The following is a 20,555-nucleotide window of genomic DNA, read 5'->3' as shown; positions in this document are numbered from 1 at the left end:
GATCGTTGTCATCATTTTGGATTATTCTTAATAAATTGGTCTGTTCGAGATGATTTTCGTCTTTCGGAGAACTTCGATTTATTATCGAATCGCAACGTTAATCTGTCTGAGCGATTTTCGTGCGATTTTGCTTTGTGTTGTCGCAACGATTTAAAATCACTTTCTCGATTATTTAATTTTCATTTCATCTTTAGCATACTAGAAATATAATTACAAAGAACAGATTTTGAAAATATGAAGCCTCTTTACTTTGCATAATTAACGCGAGTAAATGGAGTCCATAGCGCGCAGCAAAGTATTTACCCACGCAGCGCTTTATAAAGCATTTAAAACAACTTCTCCGCTTTAGCACTCAATATACCTTACTTCTAAAAACCTCAAAGCATAATTCGAGCCGACAGAAAATCAGCAAACTTTTGTAACCATCCGGTGTCGTCGCTCCTTAAACAATTACGAGCCTCGGTACCCCGCCGCTCGCTCGAATCGGCCGCGCGCGCGACGCGTGAAATCGTCCTGTCGGTGCGGAAACCCTCCGAAGACGGCGAATTAACACCGGCCGTCCGACTCGCCGTGCTCCGAGCGGATTCTCACCTTTCCCCGTGCGGCTTCGATTAGAGCAGAGAGCCTGGCCTGCGGGTTGTCGCGGCCGCTGTCCGGGTTACATCGTCGCCGGGTTATCGACACACGAGCCACCGTTTCATGCGGAATTTATCAGCGCCCCGCAGGGGGGAGGGGGATAGGGAGGGAAAAGGGATATCGTAATCGGATATCCAACTAGCCGGCTGGCGCCATTTTATTAAATCGTCCTCGCGATCCGCGCCATTCCGACCGGCAAACCAGTTTACGATAACTTCACTCGCGCTCTTGTCCCGCTCGCGTTCTCTTTCTTTCTTGCCCGCGCCCCGACGCCCGGCTCTTTCCTTCATACCACCACCTCCTTCTCCTCCTTCTCCTCCACCTCCCCTACGGTGCCGTCGCGATTCGCGTTCCACGGGCTTATCGCGGCACGCGGCTCCCCATCCTTTGAGAAAAAAAAAGAAACAACTGCCGCGTTGTCAAGGACGCCGCGTATTATCTACGCGCGTGCACGATGTGGACGGGGCTTTATGGTTCGTCGAACGTCTCCCGGGTGGACGTCGGTGGCGCCAGGCGCCTTCCACCGACGAGGTTCTTTGCGTGCCGGGACTAGCGATGGCTCCGACTGCTCTGCGTGCTCGTGAATCACCGGTTCATACGTTCTTTCACCCATCCTTCGATGGCCTAATAACCCTTTGCACTCGATGGTGTCTCGGGGGCACCACTAAAATTGTTACAGCACGTTACAAAATAATTCTTATAGTATGAAAAATTAGATTTCAAAAATTATTAAAAGTATAACCGTTGTTGCACGAGTTACAAGGGTCAATTTCATAAGCATAAAATACAATTTGTCATTTAAAATGGAAATGATATTAGGTCAGTCGAAATTACGCGATTGGTCACGACGATCTTTTCACCCATTTTCCAGAATTGATATTTTTGGCTCGCAGAAACGGTTGTGCAATAAAAGTAGCATACTATCGTGTATAATTTTTTTTTTTATTCTAAATAATATTTTTGCAGGAAAATGTAGCTTCAAAATTGCAACACTTTGCAGAAATTCTAGTATTCTATTTAATTTTATACGCAGCTCTTAATTAGATTAAATGGCAAAATTCTTAAAGTTCTTACAGAAAGTTTTCATTTGTAACAAGCAAGGTGACAATACACTGTTCACTTTAAATTTTCAGGTAATTTAATTTCTTCTGCAAATAATTTTAATCTATAGAAACGCATTCTAAATATTAGATCATATGGTCCTTTAAATTTGCAAATATTAAGATCTATATAAAAATAGAAATATGTTATAATTAATATACATTATAAATACTATAAACGCTATTAAACATTACTGCACATTATCAGAATTTTCAATTTCTATTTACACATAATTACAACATACCCTTTCTCGAACAACTGCACCCACTCGCGACCTTTTCCCATCGCTACCACGTCGCGTCCACCACGTTACAAGAATTCCCCCTGGCCACGGATTGATGCCACTCGTTACTTTATCGCGTCGGTTAACGTATGAAAATCATAAATTTTCGGCGGTGGTTGCACGGCGAACGAATCGGCGCGGAGATAATATCGGCGCGCGAACGTCGCGAATACACCGTATTAGACCAGTAATTCGCGCGATAGCGATAATGACGGCGATGATGCTCCCATAGTAACGGCGGGGGGACGCGCTGGCTTCCGTGCGAGCCTCGTTTTATTATTTGCCGAGGAATTAGTGTCATTGATCGGGGGCTTGGTTAGGCCAAGCTATCGCTATGATATCGCTACGATGTTTTTATCGTAACGATTCCGTGCGCCTGTGTTACCGTGCTCGTAATCATTCGATCCTACTGCTGGTATCGAACCGAGGAGACACCGATGATAATTTTTGCTTAACGAGCCCTGACATTCCAACGACGCGTAACTTTTATCGCGGGACTGTAGCGACCGCGGGCCGCCATCTTTTATGGGCCGTTTTACGGAAATCGGAGCACGAGTCTTCTTTATTTTGCTGTTTTAGTGTTGCCGATTTCCTTCGGCGTTTCCCGCTTTTCTTTTGTACGATTGCCTTGTGCAGATTTTATTGATCATTAAGGAGATCATTGTACAAATGTAAAAGAACAGTATAGGTTATGTATTCTCAATTAGTGTAATTTTCATGAGGTATTAGTAACGCGATCAAGTTGTTAAATTCTTTGAACAGTGACTGGCTTATGTTACTATTTTGTGCTATTTTAAATTGTTCTATTTTATATATTTATTACTTTATTTTTGGTATCCTTTATACATTTATCGTCCTATTTTTTACTCTATCTTTAACGACGCAGCAAATGCTAGAAATATTTTCTTTGGTATAATTAATCTCGTAAAATATTTCCACCCCTTAGAATCGAACGACTACTTTGCGACGCTATTGAAAATAAACTGTATCAATTCTTTAAATAATTTTTACGTTAGCAAACTCTATTATAGCTAAAATATCATTGAAGAAGAAACGGTTGAATAAGTAATATAACGTCTTATAAATGAAATGCGATAAATTAAGTAAAATTCTATAGGACGAAAGACATATCTTTATTCTCGATTTAAAATTAAAATTAAAATTAAAATTAAAATTAAAATTAAAATTGATTAATAAATTAAAACATAATCCCTGATAAAATGCACTCAACTGCACCCAAATATAACACATAATAAAACAACCTAGCAAGTTTTCCTCTTCGCCAAATCAACTCTTCGTTCACCCTTTCTTTCAACGAATAAGTATAAACTATAGTAACGTCGTTCGTGTCATCGCATAGTCTAGCAGAAGAACTGATGGCTGGAAGTTCTTTCGCAGAAAATCCGGCGGAACAACACTGTTAGGTTCGCGTGCAGCCGCGAATTAGGCGCGTCCGCACCGTACCCCGATTTTCGCGCGTACTCGCGTTTACGCGAATTTCATCGTCGCCGGAATGGATCGGAACAGACGCGCCCCGCAGGTAGTCCTCCTCTTCGGATAATCGCATGACCGCGGCCCATCGTTTCGTTTTCAGGTTCCAGTCGATCAATCCCGCGCTCGTAACATTCCGTATTCAACGTCACGGGCTTCTAGCTCTGGCGATAGGTATCCGGACCGACCCCGCTGTCGGCATCCCTCGCCAGGAATTCTTCTGTATTTTTGTCCCCCCACTCCCCCTCGCTTTCTCTCTTTTCCTTTCTCTAGAAAAAGATAGTCTCTGTATCTCTAAATATAGCAAAATATGTTTAGCAAAATAATCTTGACACAACCTTAACAGAGAACAGACAATCATAATCACCGACTACAGTAATTCCTCTCTAATTGTCCCCGACAAAAATACACAACTTGGAAACAAGAGATGCGATCTTTCGATCGCTGTACCTCGTTTTTATAATTGTTATCAATCGGCAACTATGAAAATTAGTCGCGTCGCTCGAATAGTCACGAATTATCCTTCCTTGTTTACAAGCTGAGTGACAATTATACATAATTGACCGTATCACGTTCGACGTTCATTGGGAATTTATCAATCGAAGCGCGTTTGAAGTATACTAATTGAGTTTACCGTCACAGGAATGCCACTAAAAATTCCGCACATATTGCGATGCTATGGAGTTTTATAATCTTTAAATAACTCTCAGAGAAACAGAAGGGGTGGAAATTCGAACGAAATTCCTACTATTACCGCCTCCTCCCTTCTATCCACCAAAAAATCGTCCATCTCTCTACGAACATTTCACAGTACAACGCAGCCCAATACGTCCGCAAACAATATAAAATTAACGAACAAACTGTCAGAGGGAGCTTCTTCCTCCGATCTCCAGGTTTCTCGGTAGTCCGAGGTTTCTCGTTTTGCGGTTTCAATTCCGGCGCTACCCTAATCCCAGAACCGTGAACGACGAGTCTAACGATAGCGCCGAGACAGGCGGGCAGAGAAGCGACGATGATGTACGACAGGTGTCTTCGTACGGAAAGCCGGCGAAACCGAGAGGGAGGGAGAAACGAAAGCGTCGAGGACGCGGCGCGACAGGAAGAAGCCCTCAGAAGTGGCCGGCCGGTGTATGACAGCCGAGCTTCTTCAGTCATTGGACCAGCGATGGAGCGTTCGCGCGTGAACATCCAGCGAAGGTCGCGACGAAATTCCCGGCGTTACACGTTCGCGTGCGGAGACGACTTAGGTGTGAACAACGCTTTATGCCGCGGTTGGATTTGTCATTCAAGTAGAGATCTTGCGATTTTCCGTCGGGGATGCCAGCTGCGGTTATCGCGGCTAATTACGTGGACTAATTACGGAAGTTAATAATATATAAATTAACGATCGATAAATTGATTGCCACGATGAAAATTCTATTTACAAGCTACCAGCCTTCGAAGGAATTTTCTAAAACGCGGAAAGACTCCAGACAAACGTCGCCACAGACCCATAAAAATCACGCACCATCCAAGAGTTAATTATGAGAGACACCGCCTCAATTTGTCCACCGAATCCATTATTCATGTTTACGTATTCCCGAGATCAAGATCACGCGTCGCACTCGCCCGAAAAACCAGACGATTCTCGGTACGGTGACCGGTAACCGATCGATCCGGTAAAAATGTAAATTTCCAGCAGCAAAGAGATCCGCGCGGCCTGCCAATTAGCCTCGCAGCATCCTCGCAGTTCCGATCGTTTGGAAACGCCGGTTCCCTTGGAATCGCCCGGGCGAGACGCCCTTGATTCCCAGCGCGGCCTGTCCCGTCCGCGCCCGAAGGGGGGGTGGTGCCCATTAATTCGACAATGGAAGACTTCATCCGCGGCGACACGGCGAATTAAGCGTCTCCCGCGGAAATTCATTATCGGCGCTCGGCTCTCGGCGACGGGGACCACCAGTCGGAAACTCACGGCCGCCGGAATCGATACTAACACAGTTATCCGAGGCAGGCCGGCTAACTCGATTCCCGTCCGTTTTCGCGAGGTTAATCGCGTTAGTATCGGGGGGCGCCCCTCTGGAAACAGGAAGGCTTGACCTCGCCCCTCCGAATTTCATTAAAACCGGCACACGACGACGACGTTCCGGGAGTTTTCACCGGGGCGCACGGCGTCCCCGGGTTCGGTTCGTTAGGAAAGAAGGCTTGCCTCCTTGTCGGCGACAGAGCCCCTTCCGGTCTTCGTTCGCGTCGCCGTCCCTCGTTCGACCGTCAATCGAATTAATCCGCTCTGACAAACTGTTGCAACTTCCGGATCGCTCTGCGCTTGTCGTTTGCCGCGCGGAACGGCTCGCTCCGCGTTTTGCTAACATTCACGCCAGTTGATAATGCACCCCTTTTGCACGCTGCTAGGCCAAATGTAATTCGCTTTGTTCGTTGAAAAGGTAAACGTTATTGAAACATCTATAGATAGGTAAATAGCGCATAAAACATAGACAGCGGATTTCGCATATTTAATGCAAAAATTGATGAAATAAATTCGAAACAGCGATATCGGAAAAATTTAAGATCGACGTTAGATCATTCCAAGTTGATTGAAACCATTAACTCATCGCCGTACCATTTCCTTTAAAATTAGTACAACCAGAATTCTTTCGATCGCGCCAATTTCTCAGAAGGCAAAGGGATTTTATATTTGTCTTGAAATGTTATTTCTACACAAAAAAGATTCCTTCATCCCTAACGGATTATTATTAAAAATCTCCGTCGCGAGTCTGACTCGTCGAAGCACGACAAACTTGGCTAGATTAAATAAAGAAAAATAAAAGAAAAAACACATTTATATTTAGCTCTAATTTCCTAAAATCACCGCGCGAGAAAGTCTTGTTTTCCGACGACTATTTAATCACGAATTTTGTTCGAAACGAACGCGCAACTAACCCGATGCTGTCGTACAACAACGAACAGTCCGAATTTACTTAGACTCTATCTTCTCGTTCGGCGAACCAGCAAGAGAAACAAATCATCGCAGCCGGCTGCGTTAGGCAGATCCGACTACCAGACACGGCAAACAAAATATCCTCGACGGTCGGCGGGGGGGGGGGGGAGGGGGGTTAAAGTACAAAACGGCGAGGGGTTAACCGTGTCCCTCCCCCCCTAAGCAGCCAATTATCGCGTCCCTGACAAAGGTCAGTCGGCAATTAAACCCTGGCCATTCTCCGATCGCCGGTATCCCCAATTACCCCCCTCCCCCCCCCCCCCCCCGCCGACCCTCTCCGCCGTCAAAACGGAGCCGGCTCTATCGCCGGCCGTTCTTTCTCGTCGTCGTCGTCGCGATCGAACGCGATAAAGGAGCCGCGCGCGTTGCGAACGCTGACAGCCGTAGAAACTCGGAACTATGACGGTGATACAAACCGTACAGATAGGGCGAACGAGGAAGGGGGTGTGGAGAAGGGGGTGAGAGGGGTAGGGAGCGAGAGGAGAGAGGAAGAAGGAAGTCCGACGCAAGATACGCGTAATTTTCGCTAATGATCGCATTGGCAATTTGTTAAGGAGGGGGGGCAGGCTTTCTATAAATCTTCCCTAACTAATTACCCCCCTGCGATCCCAACCCTCGAAGGAGACCACACCGGCGTTCGAGCGGGGCTCGCAGTTAAACGCTAATTATTATCCTCGTCCGCGATAAATTAAACTGCCAGACGCCGACGGTATCGTCGAGTGTGCCTCTCTCTCTCTCTCTCTCTCTCTTGCGTGTGTGGCGTACCGTTGGCCTACGGGATATATGGAATATATTCGCTTGTTTGCCCTCGCCTTATTCAATTTGCCGACCGTGTAAAAGGCCCTCTTCTGCTGCTCCCCTTTCGGCCGCCATCTTTGGTCTTCCGCGTGGCCGCTGGCGCGCCGTCACCGAACCGCGCATAAAATTCGACGAAGTCGATTCGACTTTGTCAATTCGAAACGGTAGTTATACTGGGTTGATGTTTGTTAATAATCGTGTTTATACTGCGTCGATGTTTGTTAATAATTTTGTTTGTAAGTCGACGGTTGAACAAATTAAGTAGACGACTGATTAGTCTAATTTGCAAGAGTTTTCTGGAAGCGATGGTTTTAGTACCTTTGAGTGACATAGTAATCGATTTGAAATTGTTCCATCAAGCTTTATATGTTTTTCTGTTGTTTAAAGGTTTTAAAGTAACAGCTAAATAATAGTTAACTGTAGCTGGGATTTTTTCATCGTTGTCTTAAGTTCTTTACCACAGCTGGTCAAAATAGCAATTTTGGATTGAAGCTTAAAATGGTTCCGAGTGCAAAGGGTTAATCGCACGGTAAAGGTCTACGCCGATTTTCTTGCCGCGCCTTGCATCTTCCTCTTCCTCCTCCTTGTTCCCATCGGTTCGCGAAGCCAGAAGCCGCTCGGCTTTGCTACAATTACACGGAATCACGCGGGTAATCGTACCCGCATCGATCTGTTCGGACGTACCCTCGCGTTTGCTACCCCGGCGATGCTATGAACAGTGGCTGACTGACTCCGCGATGATCGATCCTTAAAAATATTTTTACCGGCGCTCCGGGGTGGCTCGCCGTTCCTCTTCGAAGGCCAATCGAGGTTTACGACTTGATGAGCCATTCTAGTTTGTTCAGCGCTAGCTTTACGGGGCAGTGGAAGCTATTTTATTTTATTTTATTCGATGGAAATAAGAGTAAATGTAATCGCGGTGATTCTTAGGGATTATCATTACAAGATATTTATAAAAATGGAGTTTATTGAATTAATTTCTTTTAATATGCGTTTACAATAGTTTTCAATCGGGAATTGAAAAGATTGGAACATTTTACTGATATAACATCACTGATTTGCAATACTCGTGACACTAGATGATATATAATGTTACTTAAAATTTATATTAAATTTAGTAAAATTTTACCGTGTCGAGTTAAGTAGCAAATAGAGCGTGGATTTTGTGCATTTATAACGAAAGCAATGAACCGAAGTTTAACCTTTTGCTTTATAATATCGTGTCGTTTAAAATTTATGAAAATTTACTAGAATTCGTGTCGAGTCAGGTAATAAATAAACCGTGAATTTTACGCTCTTATAATGAAAGCAATGAACTAAAGTTTAACCTGTTGCTTTATAATATCGTGTCAGACTCGTTATGAAAATTAGGAGCATGTTCTACTAAATATAATAAATATTACTCAAGCCTATAAATTGAAATAAAAATCTACCCTTCTTTCTCCAATATTTAAACATTGAAACAAACGTCGTCAAATAACAATTAAAAAACATCTGAGTCTCCTAGCAATTTAATAGTCTGCTTTATATCGCGAACAAGCCTTAACCAACACAGCTCTGAAATCCTATTACAAAGGGTCAGCTCTAAGATCAATAAAATTAACGCGATAATTAAAATTTTACCAAACAGAAATTTATCCAGCAACGTTGTACCTCTCAACAAAACACACAGTCCTCTCTACAATCTATCAACGGTGAACCGCTATTTCGTCTCTGCCATCAAAATCCTCGCGGCAGTTGTAAATCAAATTCACCGGCTAATAAAGATGGCCGGTAAAGATTCGAACAAAGCTGACCAGAAAACAGCGGTACCGCTGGTAACATGTCGCGGAGTAATGCAAACGGTAATGCAGCATGTTCCAGCAGTGGTATTCGTCGGAAACGAGCCTAGCCTCCGCGCGGGTTTGTTGTAAATCCATCCGGCGCGGAGAGTCCGCGTTCCATCAAACCGCGCGCGCGCGCGAACAGCGCAACAAAGTTGCGAATTCCGCGCTCTGTGGGATTGAAGCTAACTGTTTTAGTGGCGAGCGTTGAAATGTCGCGTATACTATATAGTATATTTATATATGTGTGTGTGTGTGGCTAACGGTTCGATTTTTTCCGCACGTTTGTTTCAGATGCCCAAATGGAGCAGGGGTACCGGTCCGAGGTCCAAGAAAGGGCACTGGTCGTATCCTTGCAGATGTTCAATCTGATTTTAGAACGTGGCGTGTCCTTGCTCAAGTCCCAGTTGGACAGCGGCGAGGAGCTGAGGATGGTTGTTAGCGAGGACATGCAAGTCCTTTTACCAGCTATCAAGGTATTTCCGTTATCTGTGGCATATCTAATGGGAACCGCCTATCGAGATACCCCTTTTCCCGAGGAAACTTTCACCGCGGGGAAAGCCGCGTCGTTCTAATCGGCCGCGGTGTCGCTATATTGTCAACGCACCACGCAGTTTTTATTAAAAATCTTCTCTTAATTCGAATCATTTATATTTAAAAATTTTACACATTTAAGTTGCTTTTACAATAGCTAATTCTATTCGACCGCGAATCCTTAATATTTATCTAAGACAATTTTAACACTAAACGTACCGGCATTTTTCTATACCTAATCTTACCATAGAATTTTTGTCGATAAAAAATAAGCTACGAGAAAAACGGAAAGTAGGAAATTGAATAATCGGATGATATAAGAATTTACAGAAAGTCAAATGACCGACAGAAATAACAATAAATGTAAGAATTAGAAAAGTAAATTTTCAAAAGGGGTCATTTGACTCCTCTTGGTACGTTTAGTGTTAATATTTATCTAAGACAATTTTAAAGTCCTTCAATTCTTATGGCTATCGGAAACGTGGCTTAATTTTCACCCAAGCATTTGATCTCAATTTTAATTATCTTGCGCCTCTTTAACATCATTATAAAATTTACAAAGAGTATTAACACTTTATCGATCGATATAATTCGGCTTTTTACCCTGAACGATAACCTCTGAATCGGTTTTCGTGGTGACCGATAATTTAATATCTACTATTGAGATAAATGTGCTACCATAAGCAACAATACTGTCGTATAATTTTTTAAATATCAAATATCTTTCGCGATTAATCAAATTAATAAAATCAAAATAGAAACGGAAGTGTAACATTCAGCTAAATTTTTACGGCCAAACCCCGGTCGTTAAAGTGTTAATATTAATCTACAACAGTATTAGAATTGAATAAGAGCGTACTTACATAAGAATTGAATACAGTCTCGTCACAAATTCCCAAATAACCTCACCATATAGATATTAAATAAATTACACAATATAATATGTAATTATATTACAATATTATAGAATCCTAACTATACAATATAACAATTCTCACAACAATGGAATAAATATAATAACTACAACAATAACACGATATAATTAAACAGAATCACACTTCTCAACTTTTTCTAAAAAAATCGACGACTTTTCCCACGCGGTGAAGGATCGTTCGCCCCGCCCGAAACCCATCCGGCACCGAGGTGATATTCCGTAAAACTCGATCGGATTGTCGGCCGGCCTCGTCATCGTCGTAATCCCGTCGCGGCCGCGCCAGCCTAACCGGCCGAGAATTTATGAAGCATCGCGCTTAGGTTCGCACCCACGCAAGGTCCGCCGGTGGCCGTTGTCAAGTCCCCCGGGCCCCGTTCGTGTCTCGACTTATTATGCAATCCAGCGTCCGCGATTAATGCACCTATCGCACGTAAGCTATGCGCACGCACACGCTCTATCGATAAAGGTCAGCCCTATGACAAGCTATTGGAATCGCGGCGGCGTCATCGGCTCTTCCTGGTTTCGGGCTGGCGCGGAACGGGCCGCCGCGGATTGTTCTTCCCGCCGTCCCGTCTACCTCTGACACGTGTTCGGGACGGTTCACGTCTACCGTCGACGGTGTTCCATAGATCGTTCGATAGATCCCCTCGATACCTCGACACATTGTTCTTTTGTGTTGTTAATTAAACGATGATGCTCGGGGAACGACGACGGAAAGTTCTGTGCGCAATTTTCATTTCCGCGGATTTTTTGCTTTATATCGCTAAAAGAAATTATCAGTTTAAATCTAAAAATTATTTCACTAGTATCTTTAATATAATAAACTTTGTACTGATGATATATCCTTCACAATTTCGATTTTTATTTCTTTGAGTAAATTACTTCGATATATTCTGCGTCAGTGATTTTAATTATTTAAAAATGCGTTACCGTAACGTTATTATTAGTCAGTAATTTTGGAAAATAATGCAGTCAAATTTTTATAATTATAACAGTGGTCAACGCGCTTTCACAATATAATAAATAATATTACTGAAGCCGTTCTATTGAAACCTCTATAATAAAATCTAAATAAATTCTACCTTCTCGCTATTCCACGTTAATCGATTATACCATTCGGCATATTTAGTATTAAATTGCATGTTGCATATTCAATACGCACGCTCGACGGTTTTCGGGGGTTGGCACCACCGTGTCCCGCTAAAATCGCGACTCGCGGTTAAGGTTAAGCGCGCGGCACGCGGCAATTAATTATAACCTCCGCGCTCGCCTAATGATACTGTTTGAAATTTCGCGAACGGTGCGGTATGCCGTGGATTTGTTTATCGGCTGGATCGCCGGCGGGCAAGTGAACATTCCTCGAATAGTGCGATAGGTATCGGGGAGACGGAACCTGGTCACGGGAATAATAGCGAAGTTTTGCTCTTGTCGTACGCGTGACCATTAATATTGCCGATAATGTAGCCGCGATACGGGAACGGGGCTCCGGAATACGATTCACTTTCCAAAGACGGATGAACGGGGGCCCCCGCACGAAACGAAATCTCGTCTCTCCTAGGCGTTTCTATAAATAGGAACGTTTCCTCTCATTCGAGCCCGCCGGGGCTATCGTTCATCCTTGGGTACTTTTTGTTCTAGATCTGGTGCGATTGGATGCTGTGCCACAGCACCGTTTGGAATCCGCCACCATCTTGTACGGACTACAGAGTAGGGTGAGTTCACGGACATTCTTCGCGTTTAATCCTTTTGCGCTCGCAGCCACCTCGACCCGAGATCTAAAATAATTTTTCTCCTAACGGTATCACAATTTTATGTTATTCCACGATATTTATTATAACTGCTTTACGATTGTCTAATGCATCGTGAATATCCTCATAAATATATCTGCATCCTCAATTTTTCATAATTATCAATTTTTGCCGTTCAATATTTAAAAATCAACCGAAGCTGCACCCTCAGCATAATTTCATTTTTGCTTCCCCATCGACTCGATTTCTTTTATTCGATTCGCTATCGGAACACGAAGGAAACGTGACCGCGCAATCTCGTCGAATGTTTAGAAGGGTCTCACACGTATTGCGTCAGGTTATCTCGCCGCAATGCGGAGATTTTTCGGCGTGAATCCCCGGCGATTCGGCGCGTTATCCCTCCCCCCGTATCCGCAAAGTGGCAGAAATGAATTTTCCCGGGCGGCGATCCTGCCCGCGGTCGCGTACATTAGGATCAAGGAGAGATCCACGGGGAGGACGAGGATGGGGGAGGTGGGGGAGGGAGGAAAAGAATGCTCGATATCTCGAACTCCCGTGATCCTGCGGTTTTGCGGTCACGCGGTCGGAATCCGGGCTCTTAACTCCGACGTCCGGTCGGTAACTGTGCGCGATGCATACACTCGCCAGCAGATTACGCCACGGCCACAAATTATTCATTGAAAGAAGTTGTCTTTTTTTTCTCTCTCTTTTTGTTTCTCCGGTCGCGCTCCTGCGGGCGATAATTCCGTATCCGTCGACTTCATTCATCCTCGGGATATGCGGGTCGCGGCGTGTCCTCTCTATGCGGCGATCGAAATTGTTTAGACTCCTAGCCGAGAGTTCGAGAGCTGTCGCGGTATAATTAATTCGAGCAATTTAATGCTGCGTTAGGTGTTATTTTTCTAATTTATACATTATTTTTCTAATGTATCAAGGTATATGTTACTATATTTTATTATATCGTATGTAACATATTGCTATTATATTATATGTAATGTATTACTATTATATTATATATAATTTATTGATGCTATATTATGTATAATATATTACTATTACATTATATATCATATATTACTATAATATAATATTTAATACATTACTATAATATTATATCTAATGTATTACTATCATATTATATATTATATATTACTGTATCGTATTAATTGTATTTGCACTTATTTTATACTATAAATCGTATAATGATTCAGGTGAACCAAAATTCTCATAAATATCACAAATTTTCTTTCTCAGAGTGCAATTTATTTAAAAAGATTACCGCAGCAATGACATAAAAGAAAACGAGATCTATTATAGAAATTACATAGATTCTAGCCAACTTTGATTTACTTAATAAATTACAATACAAATCTAGTTCCAAATTCGAAGCAAAAGATCAGCCATATATGACTCGCTTACAGTCAACGTATCAAGCTAAATCCTTTCTCATCTACAAACGTTCAAATATCGCGTTATTTTAATTCTTAAATAGCGAAAATCTTCAACAATTATCCAATTAACTATTAACTAATTATTCTCCTATTATATTAAAAATAGAAGAACAGAATAACAAAAATTATCGTCACTAAACCAAACTCAAGAACTTCACCGAAACTGTTCTCGGCACATTATCGCGGCCCAATCACCGTAATTCAAAGCTATCAACGGCTCCACCTGACACAAAATCGTCGGCGAGGATCGTCGAAATCCCGGGAACAATTAGCCGGTTTACAGGGAAATTTCGCGCGTTATCGTCTCGCTAAATCAGAGAGAGAGAGAGAGAGAGAGAGAGAGAGGGGGAGATAGATAGAGCATCGCCTTGGAAGAGGATGCTGCTTCTAGCTGGCTAAGCTAGCTGGCTAGAGTTAGTTGGCCGGCATAGACCGCGGGTGATGTCTCTAGCAGCGACTCCGAACTTTCCCAGCCTGAGAAATTGATGTCCGAGCGAGAATTAATAGTCCAACACAACAGTCATAATTCAAAACACCTGAAGTGTCAACCTGAATTAATAGTGGCGCGCAGCTGCGACAGAACCGAAGGTTCCTTGTTGCACGGGGCTGCCCCGCGAGCCGACTCCACAAATCTCTCTCTCTCTCCATCTCTCTCTTTCTCTCTCTTGTTCTCTCGTACTCTCGGATTCTCTCTCTCCCCGTCTCTCTCTCTCTCTCTCTCTCTCTCTCTGTCCTGGCACTCTCGGAGATTAATCGGTTCGACAAAAGCGGGCGTGGATCGTGAAAAAACTGGACGGTGAGAAGAGACAGCGGGGGAGAAAAGGGGGAGGGGAGGGGATCGGAAGGAGGGGGGTGTTGCGGAGAACGTTCCCGACGACGTTTGCACGCACGTTCTTCGTCAAATTAGAAGCCGTTCGTTCCCCCCGCTCGGTACCGATAATTGCGCGGGGGGATGGGCTTAGGGTAAGGATCGACGAGGCAGAAGGAGTCGGCCCGCAGGAATCTCTGCTCTTCGCCGCGAACCTCTCTGCGTGACTGTAGATCGAGTTTTGATACGATACAGCGGTTGACCGTGACCCGCGTCACACTTCCACCGCCGCGCTTCTTCCAAGGCGGCTTTGGTCGTCGCGCCTCGCGCGAAATTCAGGCTAACTTCAGGCCTGCCGGCGCGACCCGCGTGCTCGAGCCACGACGACGTTCTTTAGCCAGAAGACTCGGCGAGCCTTGGTTAGGCCAGAAGACTCGTCCTACCTCGGTTGGGGTATAGTGCTTGGGTTGGGAAAAGAAATATTTAGTTACCGCATTCTGCAGTTAATGCAGTTGATAATAAAATGGGACCGTTATGTTAGCTACTCAGCATCGAAGCGACCACTTTCATTTGCAATCGTGTGAATTACCCTAATCTATAGGACAATTTCGAGATTTATCCGAATCTATTAATATTGCTATGATATTTAATTCAATAAATATGTTGAAATATAATTGTAATAACTATACAAATTTCAGACCTTAAATTAACCTAATAAAATGATAAAAGTAGCTACGTAGAGCTTCAATTTTAAGCTTTCTTAAGCTAAGCTTGAAATTACTATTATTTACTGTAAAATTTTGAAAATATTAGCTACTCCATTTTTAGAACACTGGCAAACATAAACTACTCTGAATATAAAAAGCTTAATATTATAAATTTTAGTACACATTTCTGTCTAAAGCAAAATGCCGTATATTATGCAGGACGAGTTGATTTTCGCAGATGTCGAGTGTCTTTTTAGCCAAATTTTCTTAATTTTTATAGAATAAAAATACGGTTTATAAAATTCATATATAGCACAAATACAATTTACATAATTTATACACAGTAAAAATACAACTTATATAATTTATATACAACTTATAGAATTTACAATTTACATATAAATCATCTAAACATAAACAACGACTGTCGCCTCTCGCTCGCCTCCCGCCCGCAAAGGGTTAAAACGCACGTCGCCCGCGTTTCCGCCGAAGTCCCTGCTCCATTTGTTTCTCCAATCGCGTCGACGCTAATCGCCTGGAAATTCCATCGAGACGCGATTTATGGTTTCGCGAGCGTGCGCCGACTCCCACGGCCTTGTCGAAGTTTAGCCGACCGAAGTTGGAAACTTCAGAATTTTTCCGAATCCAATAGAAATCGTCCGGTGACGAGGCGCGCGCCTCTTTTGTACATTAAAGGAGGCACGTTAAAGGAGGCCCCGCTCTTCTCCCTCCCCCGGTTTTCGAGCGTCGTTAGGCGAGAGAGACCGGTCGATTCCCTGCGCGGCCACGGCTCCTTTGTCAATCATCGAGAAAGACCGTAAGAAGATAATTACACGTTGATCGACCATTCCCTCGAAGCGTCCCTGTGCGGTTTTGCATCGCGCCGTCGCGCAACCACGGCCCCGGATGCTTTTATTTCGATGAGTCACTCCCACACTCTTGCCACGACGTTTCGAGAACGGAACAGGTTCGCGGTGCGCGCCCGGTGACTTCAACGCGTGGATAGGACGGTGCGCGCCGCGAGAACCGCGCGCGCATTCCTACCCCCGCCGGATTCTTCCGTTTCGAACAATTCGTTTGCTGTCGCGGCTCTGTGTGTGTCTATTAGATGCGCCGATCCGTAGGAATGTTGTGTCATCGAAAATATATATTAACGGGAATTCCCTTCCCCGAAAACGGGATCTTACGTACGATTTGTTTATCGCGATCGTTGCTGTTAATCTGTGAATTAGATCGCGCCATTTTATAGAACAAAAATTCATTCGTACGAATTAGTTCGACTTAGAGTACAATAGAGGATATTTGTTACTCGACTATTTAGTTTCTAACATTTTACAGCTTTTATTCATTTTTCTCCAACACCATTTTTTTTCCCGAAAGGATTAAACACATCTTCCGATCGTATTTAATAAAGATTATTTCCCATTTTCTATGTACTAAGTCTATAAATATCTATCTAATTACATCTCGACATTTGCTATAGTCGTCGCTATGTTCTTCCTATAGTATTATAGTACAAAATATCGGCAAAAATAGTGTCAAGGTTATGGCTGAATAGTAATCGGCTTTTTATCTCGACCGATAGCCTGTGAAACGATCGAGGTACTATTAACTAATTTATTAAATATTATATGCCTTTCGCGACGAATAAAATAATTAAAATAGACAAAATCAGTATCGTTTAATGCCAATACTATGAACGTATACGAATATATAGAACCGAACGACCGGTCGCTGAAGCGTCGAGGCGTTCGAAGAAAGTCTTACGACGGCAAAAAGACCAGCAAATTTCCCGGCGACTCCCACGGGTCTAACCCGGCAGGGTTAAACGAGGAATGTGGACAATGGCCGGCCGCAGAAGCGCGTGTTTTCGTCGAATATTCGAGCGTAAGATCGAAGACAACGATTTTTGTCCGGGGGGGATATATCCTCCCCTGCCTCCGGCGGCGAGAGAGAGAGAGAGAGAGAGAGAGAGCCCCCTCGGCACCGAATATCGATCCGCTGGATCTTTCTAACGAGAGACAGAAGAAAAAGTCGGATCGCCGTGGCGAAAAAGGGAGAAAATAGTCGCTGGTTGCCCGACTGATGCAATCTATCGTCCATTAAACGAGTTCCAAGGCCCCCCCCCCTTAAGTCCCGTAACAGCGAGAGAGGGACGAGCGCGCGCGCGCGAACGACCACTATCTGCTTCCACATCTCTCTCTCTCTCTCTCTCTCTCGCACTCGCGGTGCCCCTATCTCCGGCTGGATGAGTTAATTATTGTTGCTTGTTAGCGATTAACAATTATGCGAGCGCGCCGAGCGTCGTTTTCCTTGGCAAGGACGCCGCGCGATCCGCCAGGATTCTACCGATCCCGGCTCAACGACGCGAATAGAAACGGCCTTTATTTATAGAATACACGATCCGCGCCGATTAATCTGCCGTTGATCGCGAATTCTTCGATCACTGTCCGCCCTATACTCCTCTCCTCACCCCCTCCCCTCTCCCCCTCCTCTCTCTCTCTCTCTTCAACGTTATCGTCGCGAGCGGAGCCGCAGCTTTTCGCAGCTGATTTTTATCGTAGCGCCGCGCGTCCGAGGATAGCAGGTTGGCTTTCTATCGGGCGCCGCTCGTGCCCCGGGATTCCGTGTAATTGCGATCAATCAATCAATCACCTTCGCCGGACCGTCCTTTTCCACGTTTCTTTTTTTCTTTTTTTTTCTTTTCGTTCTGGCTGCTGTTCCCCAGGGACGACCACGGCTCGCGCGCGAATCCGTCCTTCGTTATTTCAGACGATCGTTTTTAATTCCGCCGAGTGATTGGCTATATTAACCCTTGCTCCGTAACGGCTCGTCGTGTCCGTGTCGGGCGTGATCTACCGAACAGGAACAGGTTGAGTTAAAAGATCGTGTGACGAGATTCGGTTAAAGAATATCGGGGTAGTGAGAAAGTAAATGGAGACGTATTTTAAAGGAAAAATCGTCTCTGTGTATTGTTATTATAATATTGTTATTATAATATTCTGAGGATAATATTCTGAGGACGATATTATAGGGAATTTTTAAGAACAATGTTATAAGGAATTATTAAGGACGATATTATAAGGTATTTTTAAAGACCACGAAGTGCTAATTATTGTAGCTGTGTTTCTTCCAATAGTTAAATACTAATTTATTAAACTAATCTATTGACCCTTTGCACTCGAACGGCGACACAGAGGCACCACTAAAATTATTCTATTACGTTCGAAAATAATTTTTATAACAATGCAGTTTAGATTTAGAAAATTGTCGAGTAGCGAGACCGTCGCAACGAGTTGCAAGAATTAATTTCGGACGCGTAAAAGTACACGCTTTATCGCATAGAATAGAAATACCATGGGCCAGCAAAATTGTTTCACATTTCCAGTTGAAACGGCTTCGAGTGCAAAGGGTTGAATCATATCAATCGGGGACCACCTTATAAAATGCGGCCTGGTCTACGTATATTATCCGTCAGTTTTCAATAAAACGTCGCGATTTATCCACAAAGGGTGTCCTTCTCTCGAGCGAACACACGGCATCGACGCGACCAACGCAATTAACGGAATGACCTTTCATGACGCGGATCGATTAATCGCGCCGTTCCGAACCGCGCGCGCGCTCGCGCGGTCGTACGCTTTTCTTTTGCGGTTCGCGCGCGCGTTCCCCTCGTTCGGGTTCTTTATCACCGCCTCGAGGGCTGCCGCGAACGTGCGCGCGGGCGCGAGCAGCAGCCGCCGCCGCAGCCAACGATACCATCGAATGATCGATAGCTTGGAAAATGATCCCCCGCTTGCTGCCATTCATCGCGGTGGAAATAATTAAACGGACGACTTTGGATTTACAGTAATACGGAAGTGGCCGGCGGATAAACAAGCGCGAGCGAGCGGACTGCACGCGCGCACGCGCGTTTGCCAATGATCGCCGTCGGTGCCAATTTTCCTGGTGACCGAATGGATCGTGGCCATTTGTTTCGCGCGAACGTATTTAGGCGGCCGAACGGTAACGCGGCGATGGAAAATCGTTGAATACGATGAGATTATCGTGGATGTATGGGGTCGTCGCCAGGCCGATAAAATGACCGCTTCGTTTTCAGTCGAAGTAATCGCACACAGTGCTGCATATTTAATTCGGATAACAATTATCTTCGTCTTTCTGAAAATAGTGTAGAACTAGTCGAAATTCATTTATTATTACTTTATATCAGATCGTTATAATTTATGCAAAGTTGTCTTTAATTGAACGCATTTTTATTTTAGTACAGAGTTGAAATAGATATTAAAAGATCTGAGAAACGTGCAGACATAAAACTGCTTCAAAATAGCCATTTTATTCACTTCATTGATTCTTGCTTCAATTTAAAAAAGCACAGAAATTGTTACAACTGAAGAATATATACTATTTGTTTCAATTTAAAAATGTGCAAATTGTGCAGTTCTCTTTTCTTTTTCTAAATCGAAAGATCTTCTATCTTCAACTTCATCAATCTAGCAAATCATCACTCAATTATATTAAATTACATTAAATTATAAATTACAATAAACTATAAATTACGTCAAATTATAAATCACATTTAATTATGGATTACTTTAAATTACTAATTACTTTGAATTATGAATTACTTTGAATTATAAATTACTGTCAACTACAAATCACCTTAAATCATAACCCACGTTACATTATAAATCACCTTAAATTACAAATTACATTAAACTACAAATCTAACTAGCATTAAATGAACCATCTCAGAGCGATTCGCGAAACGCGCTCGATCGCGTATAACGAAGTGTCGGATGTTGCTAATCGCGTCCGCGTTGGCATCGAGTCGGTACTTCTGCGGGCGAGTCGGTATCGCTGATCCATTCGGGCAGCTCACCGAAGCAAGGAGAAGCGATATTTATTGCGAGGGGGCAAGCAGAGGCGAGAGCGCGTTCGCGGTTCGATCCTTCCGGTTTCTGATTTCGCGATCGCGGCTGATGTAGCGATGCGAGTTCGATCCGTTCCGCGGAGATAACGTCAGTTTTCGTTGCAGCCCTGCCGGTGATGCCTGGAGCAGGCTGGCCACGATGGTGAACCTGCTGGATAAGCTATGCTACTCCAGAACTATTTTGATCCAGGCCAAGGACGCGGAGGGACGCGAGGACGGTGAGTTTTTAGCGCAACTTTCTGCAACTTTTTTGCGTACACTTGATGCTCTTACTATAGCGCGATTTTTATTTCTACTTGTGGATTATCAAAGCTTGTTTATCACGATGTTGTTCTATATA

The 20,555-nt window shown here is 43.8% G+C and overlaps 1 protein-coding gene across 3 annotated transcripts in view; it reads left to right on the top strand.

Moving 5' to 3' along the window:
- The window catches only part of LOC144474030 (uncharacterized), a 174,405-nt gene that overhangs the window by 83,532 nt on the left and 70,318 nt on the right, over positions 1-20,555 (top strand). For all 3 annotated transcript variants that reach the window (XM_078188468.1, XM_078188467.1, XM_078188469.1), the window contains exons 18-20: positions 9,401-9,582; positions 12,213-12,286; positions 20,321-20,433. In XM_078188468.1, the coding sequence (XP_078044594.1) occupies positions 9,401-9,582; positions 12,213-12,286; positions 20,321-20,433 (369 nt within the window). The remainder of the gene's footprint in view (positions 1-9,400; positions 9,583-12,212; positions 12,287-20,320; positions 20,434-20,555) is intronic.

This window comes from Augochlora pura, chromosome 8, assembly GCF_028453695.1.
Source record: "Augochlora pura isolate Apur16 chromosome 8, APUR_v2.2.1, whole genome shotgun sequence".
NCBI lineage: Eukaryota > Metazoa > Arthropoda > Insecta > Hymenoptera > Halictidae > Augochlora > Augochlora pura.
The sequence above is the reverse complement of the archived record's forward strand: the minus strand, read 5'-3'. Positions and strand labels throughout refer to the sequence as shown.